Raw genomic sequence first — 9,132 nt, 5'->3', positions numbered from 1 at the left:
TGCAAGTCTGTTATCGCTGGCCGAGACCACGTTACAATGCTAGTTACCGTCCTTTGGCATTGTAACTCGTAAGGTAATGCATTGTGCATACGTTGCAACAACGGTAGATATTGTTTGCATGAAACTGGTCACCAGGAGTGAAAATTCCTAGAAACAGTTTTGGTTTTGCTCAAGGCTCTTCTTTTGGGGTTCTTACTGCCAATCGATTTAAACATAAAGCAAAGAATACTGGCATGATTGAATCGATAAGTTTTTATTGTATTAGTTTGAGTCAGACCATGCTATTTGAAAGTAACTCACTCAAGAAGAAGGCTCTATCAAATTCTTCTTCATCTAAAGCTTTTCAATTTATCCAGAGTGATAGAACTTTCAAACCAGGAATGTGCTTTCTCGTGATCAAAACAATTTCGACCAATTTATGCATCCCTTCCATTAATTCATCCATTTAAGCCCAAATAGCTCTAAACTTCTCATCAAATTCCGTCTTCAACTTCCTGAACGCCCGATAAACAGTCATCAACTTTTCATACTCTTCATCATCTGTCACACCGGCACCACTCTCCTTTTCCTTCTCCAAATAATCCTCTTCAGCAGCCAATCTATCCTCACCCGCATCCCAATCATCGACAACCTTTTTTCTGCGAACTGGCTGAGCTTGTTGAACTTCACCGGCTGGTCCAGAAACAGCTTGTGGAATGGAATCTTCGGCCATTTTCTCATCATTCTCGTTCTCAACGGAATCTCCTGCTCCCATTACATCAAGAAGTTCTGAATCTGTGTCTTGACATAGACCAAGATGTAAGGCGAGGGATGTGGCGATTGTAGCTAGTACCATAGAGAAGTCATTGAGTACGAACCAGACGTCTGATCTGCGGATACCATTGGCGTCCTCGAGGGGTTGTAGAGAGCCATGCTTGAAGAAATCAAGAAGATATGAGTTTAAAGGTGATCTGGTTTCATCAGGGTGAAGTTCTAGATGTGGAATGACAGCTGCTTCGAGGAAGACGCCTTCGCGAGTGGAGCTGCAAAGATCTTCAATGGTAGTAAAATAGTCACCCAGACCAGATAGAGCTACAAATGGTGATCTGGCTTGAGGACTAGGCAAAGAAGGGAGGAAATTAAGGGTCGTGTTTCCATTCGTCTTTGTTTCGTTTGGACCGACTGGACTTTGTGTGAATGGCAAAGCATGTTCGTCTTCAGTGATGTGTTGCTCCGCGAACGTCTTTACATATGTCGAAAAGACCTCTAAAGTACTCTTGTTGTGACCGCGAAGTATGTTAGCTGCATCTTCTGGCATGGGTTCGAGATACACATTCGATGGCGAACGATGAATTTTCTCTGCCTCTTCGGGATCATCGACTTCTCTAACAACTCTACGACCAAATAGATGACTCAATACTAGAACCATTGTACGTAGTACTTCATCAGAATTGGTATCAATATCTGCACAGAGCTTATGGAAGTATTTTCCGTTGAGAAGAGCTGGCACCAGTTAGTAAACAAAATGCAACTAAATACAATACAAACCCGTAGAAACTCGATAAAAAGAGATGTCAATGATATTGGAAGGTCACACTCGCGTCCTGAAATTTCTTTACTAAACTCATGCGAAGTAGAAGGGTCACTTACCATGGAATGCAAAACTTGAATTTTCTGTAAAGTAAAGATGCGAAACACAACTAGTAAAGTTGACCGGTTCACCGCCGGGTCCAAGAAGTGCGTTTCTGCGTAGATACTCGATAGAAAATCTTAAATGGTGAAGAACTTGCTCTCTGAAACTTTGACCGCCAAGATACAGTCTAGGTTGAGAAAGAAGAGAGTTGATAGCTCTAACAGCATATGGCGAGTTCTTAGAATCGTTCAAGAGGGAGAATAATCGTAATACCAATGTTGTCGTAATTGGAAAGTGACCAGTAAGCTCAGGAAGTCGAGAACTGAGAAGACGACTTGCTCGCTCTCTAGAGACGCCCTGGAACACAACGTTACCGAGTAGATCAAAACCACGACGACCTGAACGACCTGCAGCCTGACGGAAATTCAAGGCAGTTAAGAATACAGAGTCTCCAGAGAATACAACAGTAGCACATGGCATATTGATACCCAAACTAAGTGTACCAGTTGCAATGACAACTTTCAAGAAACCTTTACGGAACAACATTTCCACACATTGTCGGTATTTTCGATTCATACCAGCATGATGCACACCAATACCTCTCCTCAGCAAATCGATCAAATCTTCTCTGATCTCCTTGCGACGAAGTTGTCGGATGAAACCATCGAGTTCTTCTTTTTGCAGACGCTTTGGATCAGCAAATGAGAAATCGGCCTGGGGGGCTGTTGGATCGAATAGATCGTAGAAAGAAGATCCATCTGTTGCATCCTCACGCATTCGGTCCATCTTTGACCCGCCTTCGTCATCTTGGGTAGACTTCTTCGATGGTTTGACCGGTTTACGTCCTTTCTTTGCCTTCGTTTCCTGGTACTTTCCATAGCCGTCCATCAACTTTTTCCAAGCTGATCCCTTCTTCCATTGTTCTTCGGATTGAACTAGCTGGTTCAATAGAGTGTTCGAAATGCTCTCACAAGCAGATCGGTTATAATTGAACAAAATAGCTGGTAGAGCACGACGCTTGTGCAATTGATAAAGTAATGGCAGGGTTGTAGCTTGTAGATCCAACGGATCAATGGGCTCAGTCGCAGAATCAGAGGTGCTGTCAATTGAAATATCGTTCTTGGTCTCAACATTTTCTGGAGTCAGTTCCTTTACCACATTGGCAAATTGTGATTGACACTCTGCCATCCATTGAAGCAACACTTTCTTGAGATTCTTTTCCCATGCAAAAATATCTGCTTTTCGAATGCAGGATGGCAATGCCTTTTCAGGATTTAATGATTCGGAAACGCTGTACTCCTTGCTTTGATGTTTGACCATGGCCTTCCATAGCGATAAGCAATCTCTAGGTTCAAGTGCAAGATCTTCAGGCATTCCTCTTGAAGGGTCAACCAAACTAGACACAGGGTGAAAGGATTCGAAGCCTTGTAGACCATCCAGACCTAAACCTAGACCGAATGAGTCTCCAAGACCTTCGAAGTCGAATTTCTTAGGTGGCTCGTACATGAACTTTCGTAAATCGGAGTATCTGGTTGAGTGTTTGATCATTTTTAGTTCGGATCCATTTGCCTTTTGAGTTTCTCCCAGCCAATCCGCAAATTGCTCAGGATTGCCCACAGTTGCAGAAAGAGCAATGATTGGGCATGGTGATAATAACAAGAGTTGCTCCCATACCACACCATCTTCAGATTGTCCAATAGAATGAATTTCATCGAAAATAATACGTTTCACTCTTGGTGCCCATGACTTCGCATTCGTCGGTGATAGAAGCATAATCTGAAGAATATGGGGTACAGTGACGAGAATTTGACAACCTGTAGAATTGTTCACACGATAATCTCTAGTGTGAATAGCCCACACTCCTTTACCTGCTTGAGGAAATCTCTTGGAGAATCGACCTAGAAGACAGCATTGTTAGTGATTACTTTCGTAAAAAAGAAATGAAAGGAAGGGGTTCTCTCGGTCTATATCTTTGATTTAAGATAGTGAAACGTTTACTCCTTAAACTCACAAAGACGAAAGAGAGAGGAAAAGGGAACAATTGCGATAGTGCTTACCCTGGACTTCAGCTGCAATCTGATTGACAAGTGCCTTTGTTGGTGCAACATAAACCAGAACTCCATCATTATCAGCTCGTAGGATTTGTTCCATGGCGTAGAAACTGATGAAAGTTTTACCAGCAGAAGTTGGCGCCACTACGAATACACTCTTATTGGCATCTAACTGATCGAGCACATCTCTTTGCCAACCATCAGGAACGAAGCTAGAAACACGGGGATCTGGCTTTGCATCAAGCATTCTGTCCATGTAAGGACCGCAATGTTCCAGCTGAAATTCCGATTGAGAAATATCAATTTTCAAGGACAAAGTCGGAGGAGGATACTTGAAGGCAAAAGATAGCTTTCGATCAGCACCAAGGACTTTCGGCGACGAGAAAGCGTCTGAAATACCAATCAATTTGCATATCTTTTCGACATGCTGAATGATCTCTTTTGTGATAGATGCATTGGTAGTGCATATAGATCTTACAGTAGTCCAAATCAATGCGACTACATGGTAGCCATCAATTTTCTTGTTTTGCTTACAGTACCCTGCCCACCAAGATAGTAGGCATTGGAGGATAAAGGTGTTGATATCTCCTTCAAGAATTTTTGTTCTGGCATTGTCGAGATTGTTAAGATATTGTTTGGCCCTGAGATAGCGATTCTCATCGTTCGAGGTCAAATCAAGATCCTTCATAATCATAGACCACGCAAGGAAAGCTTTATCAGTCTCCGTGTCTCCTTTCTTTTCCAGATTTGCAGCACGGATCTGATCAGCAGCTGAAAGCCCACCACCTTTTTTAGTACCTTTCTTAGCATTGGCTGCAGGTTTTTTGTTCTAGAAGTTATTGTTAGCTTCATTAGATTGATCAAGCGTAAAATAATCATACATCAGTTGGGGCTTCTTTCTTCGATTTAGGTGCTGGCTTTTCGGCTTTACTCGTCTTTGATGGTTTCTCCTCAGCGACTTTGACCAGTTGCTTGGGTCCCACCACGATTGTCTCCGGTTCAAGTGCTTTTCCCTTTGCTCCTGTTAAACTCGCGGCGTACGAGGTCATTTCACTCATATAGAATTGATTTGTTCGAAGGGGATTACTGTAGGCTGATTAGTACCTACTTTGCTGCAATCGAGGCATCTAGAGATTAAGCTTGAATTAGCGTTACTTACCGCCATTTGGACACTTTCTGTGCCACAGGAGCTTTTGTAATGAGAGGCTTCTTGTGATTATGCCAATGACTTGTCTCCCTGTAAAGCTTCATGGTACCAAACTGTGCAGATAGAGATGAACCTGTTTGAACATGAATACACTCCAAATGCTTGTTGAAGACAGTATTAGTGAAGGGTAAAACTGTAAGATCATCCGAGCTTGAGTCGGAATCTTCGCACGGGGTAACTTTGACTGAGGATAAATCAATGCTTTTGTCCAAGGAAAGTTCTTGACTTGAAAGCTCCTTGGTCAAATTGCAAAGCACAAGCCATTCATCTTGAATTGATTGAGGAAAGGGGTCTAATGATTCGTTGCACATAGCTTGGATGACGACGCGAAATAATCGGCCATCGACGAGATCATGAGAATCTCTTATAATTTCATTAGTTTCAACAAATTTGCTCCATGTCGGGTTGTTTTGAATACACTGAGCAACATCTGCAAATGAAGACAAGAAACTAGTAATTTCTTCTTCGAAGTCATTGTCGAATACAACAGATGGAAATCGACGCTTTGAAAGAGGAATTTGATTAAGCATAACGCTATGTAAAATGAGGGCAGAAGCGAAAAATATATCGGATGTGTTTTCTTTCAGAATATGAGAAGCAGAAAAAACAGAAACGCATGATCTTTCACTCAAGCGAATCTTTGCCGACGCAGTAGACAACTTTTGGGTGATTTCGTCGTCAATGGACGGCATTCCACGAGAGTTATCGGCTTGCGGATCTTTGGCAAACTTCACACGAGCTTCTTCAATGTCTGTGGTAAACTTAGAACTAATAAGCAGCTTGCGTTGGCTTGAGACAGTCATGCTTTCCACAATCATGGTGAAAACCTTTGAATCTCTGAACTCTATGCGATTAATGAGGGCAATATTGAGCCTGTGGGAATTGAAAAACCATATCAGTCCTCGAAGGATGGTCTTTTCTTCTTTCGATGAGAGAGGTTGCTTTGCTGTGGCAGCCCCATCGTGCGACATGACAAAGTGGATTGGTGTAACACGAAGATAATAGGAGAATTCTTCACTCTCTAAGGAAGGGAAAGTATTGACCACAATCTCTGGATGTGACAATGGTAATCTGTGGTGTAAATGCTGTCGAATTGCTGTTCGGGCGAGGAGATACCGAGCTCGGTGTGTGGATTTCACTCCTGATGGTACACATAATTGCCGATTCTCTACCATTCAAGTTAGAATTATCAAACGGCCCCAAGGATTATGAAGGCATTAAAGTTTCGAATGAAGTTCAAAAGACCAAGAGCATGATTTTGGAAAGGAAACACATACCTTCGAAGAACGCAACGTGGAAGTTGCAATGTCTCTTGACTAAATTCTCAAGGAATCGTTCCACGACATATACGGCATGAAGCAATTGAAATCCATCTGAAAGATGTTGTTAGCTCACAGTCCTTTGGGTAAATAACGTGATTGCAAAGATTCCTCATATCGCTTTGATATCGTCTTCATAATGGCATGAGACTTTCATCATTGGTATGTGATGTTGCACATATCTTGTACTCAAAAGAAGTATTCCCAGCACTTGGTAAAATTCCCGATATGAAATTCTCCGAGGAGAATCAGGACCTGGGACATCAAAGAGCAACGCATCAATAGAAACATAAAAAACATTACCTTGGAAATCAATCCTCTCATCTGCGAAACATTCTCTCAATAGAGAATCTCCCTCCAGAAGAAACAACTCTTTTCCAGCATAATCCCCGACGAGATCAATCCACATAGGACGAGTCTCATCGTACCAACTCAAAATAGAATTTGGAAGCTGAGTTGTCCCGTGCACCTCCACCGCAACCCCATCGGAAGTCGCCATATGTTATTGTGGCTTTGTCGATGTGACCGTTTCTGATTCTCAAGATTTGTGTTCTCTGCAATGATTTCTGATATTGATGGATGAAGGTAGAACTTTTGGTTCATGTTATGATCTGTGAAGCTGTTGAAGAGCGAAAATTTTGAGGCCGTGTTTGCCTTTGCTTGCCTGAAATGGTAGTTAGTATTGTTTCCTAGTTTGCATGTGCTGGATTCAACTCGCTTGTGCCTTCCGTATTTTCTACGTTTGGAGGTCACGTGAAACTGACGTCGCTATATGTCTGAACTGATACTCTCAAACAAGTTTATAATTAACTGACATTCATAGGTATGGGGCATTTGATTCACTTGGAGAAATTCGGTCGATCAAGTTTTATTCATTGATCATGAAAGCTATGTTGCTATCATCACGTTACTTGATTCCACATTCTTATTATTCTACCTCTTCGGGTAATACTCGGCCCGTTGACTGAAGTCTTGTTTGCTTTTTCACTGTTTGGTTGAGATCGGAAAACAGCAAGCGACCCTCATTCCATCCAACAGATGTATAATCAGTTTTTAGACTGAGTTATCCGCAGATTGCTCTGTGGGTATCCATACATCTAAACTTCAGATTCTCGTTGGATAAATACCTATGCTTATTGATCGCTTCTCAAGATCTTATCTGTTGGATCGGAGACAAACATAATGCGTGGCAGCCGCAACCAACAGGGGGAAGAAGATGTGCAAACCCCTTTATTGCGGATTTCTGGGACGAAGGATCCTCTGTCATTTTCTTCTCAAAGATTGAGATTCAAACGGTTTGTCTGGGGCCTGGCCGGTGTTCTGGAACTCATTCGAAACTGGTGTGGCGATGCGAACAATTTTGTTACTTGCATTTTATAAATAATACTTATGTATTAAAGCATTTCAGGATATAGACAGACCTATAGTAAATGGTCAAAAAGATTATACAATTGTAAGTGAGCTGGTGCTGATTTTAGACATCTATGAACTTTTGGAATGCCTACCCATACTTCTTTTGTTGGGTATCATAGCAGTATGGCAGATAAGTACGGCTAGCGATCGATTCTGTTTCTGAGCTATTTAAGATTGGTACTGAATTCAATTTAAATTATTGGTATGGCCTGATTTGTGCTTAGAATTTTATTAAACTTGTTTGAATAGGTTCCATGTTCACCTTAATTGGGGGCAGAGCAAGTGTTCCCCTTGCTATTCTCATAAAGAGTACTGCAACTATCACACCATCAACTCAAAGAGTCTCAGTTTTCTCTTTTATGTATAGTACAGCTTTGGCAGCAGCAATCCTAGGCTTTAGACTGAGTTCAGCAACAATGAAATCTTTGGGGAACTATGCCGCACACTTGGTCGGTCTTGCATTAATGTCCTTAGCTTTATGCTTAAGCCTCCTCCTTCCAATGGGGGAGGTAGCTCAGTCACCAGCTTCTGAGCCCGAGATTGATTCTGCTTCGGTATATACCAACATCTCAGACTCCAGAATGCAGCGTATCAACAGCAGGCACGCGGTGATTGGATATTTTAAAAATCTCCTACAGATCAGAGGTGCTATCCCATTGTCAATTGCTGGGTTCTTCGTTACACTCGGTCAGAGGGTCCAGATTTTAATCCTTCAATATATGCCAGAGCAGTTTAGTATGAATTTCTCGGAGATGGATTATCTTATATCTCTCCATAGCCCCAAGTGCTAATATACCTCGCCTTTAGGCAAATACATTTATCATTCTTGACCACACAGCGAACTTACTCGTGCTTTTTATAGACTTGCCATTGGGGAATGTTTTAATTTTGTGTTGAAGGAGTTTCAACTCATGCTACAAAGATATAACACTTGCTCTTATAAGTAGCGCTCTATTTCTTGTTAGGGCATTGCTATTAACTTCACTCCAAATATGACAGTAGCTCTCTTCTACAATTATAAGATAACTTGCCACTCTTAATGAAAATGACTGATCTGGAATAGGCATCATTGTTCTTAGCACCAGAATTGGCCTTAGCAGCCTTTTGCAATCTATCTTTGTTGAACTCTTTTCATTAGAGTATACAGCTTTTGCTACGATATTGATATCTACTATGAAGAGTATGGGTGATACCTTCTCTAGATCTATATACTTCTACACCTTTGCATTGAGTTTAGACATGGATGAAGTACTGCAAGGTTTGCCATTCATAGTGTCTGCGGCTTGTTTCGTAGTCGTCGCTAGCGTGCTTATTACAATGGCTAAAACGCCGCGAGTGAGAAGAGACATATCGTGAAGTGTTACGCTGTGATCTGCCTACCACTGTTGAGGAGTCAATCGTTGTAGAATTTGATGCCTACAATACGTTCAGTCATTCTATTTTCTTTTTTCTTCTTCTTTACATATATGTTGTCATGTTGTTGCGAAACTTTTTAGTAATTTTTTCATAAACTTTCCTCGATGCAAATGT

The 9,132-nt window shown here is 41.6% G+C and overlaps 2 protein-coding genes across 2 annotated transcripts; one reads left to right on the top strand and one right to left on the bottom strand.

Moving 5' to 3' along the window:
- Nucleotides 1-445: 445 nt before the first annotated feature.
- Nucleotides 446-6,688, bottom strand: EAF01_011994 (uncharacterized protein; the record flags this gene model as incomplete). The annotated part of the gene is made up of 7 exons (XM_038920252.1): nucleotides 446-1,482; nucleotides 1,630-3,510; nucleotides 3,670-4,492; nucleotides 4,545-4,749; nucleotides 4,823-6,038; nucleotides 6,148-6,243; nucleotides 6,493-6,688. 7 exons carry the CDS (start codon nucleotides 6,686-6,688, stop codon nucleotides 446-448), a joined length of 5,454 nt encoding a protein of 1,817 aa, XP_038764304.1.
- Nucleotides 6,689-7,856: 1,168 nt separating this feature from the next.
- Nucleotides 7,857-8,958, top strand: EAF01_011993 (uncharacterized protein; the record flags this gene model as incomplete). Its single annotated transcript, XM_038920251.1, has 2 exons — nucleotides 7,857-8,337; nucleotides 8,666-8,958. 2 exons carry the CDS (start codon nucleotides 7,857-7,859, stop codon nucleotides 8,956-8,958), a joined length of 774 nt encoding a protein of 257 aa, XP_038764303.1.
- Between the last annotated feature and the right edge of the window lie 174 nt (nucleotides 8,959-9,132).

The sequence above is a fragment of the Botrytis porri genome, assembly GCF_014898465.1.
Source record: "Botrytis porri strain MUCL 3234 chromosome Unknown BPOR_028, whole genome shotgun sequence".
Taxonomy (NCBI): Eukaryota; Fungi; Ascomycota; class Leotiomycetes; order Helotiales; family Sclerotiniaceae; genus Botrytis; species Botrytis porri.
This window is presented reverse-complemented; position numbering and strand designations above follow the sequence as displayed.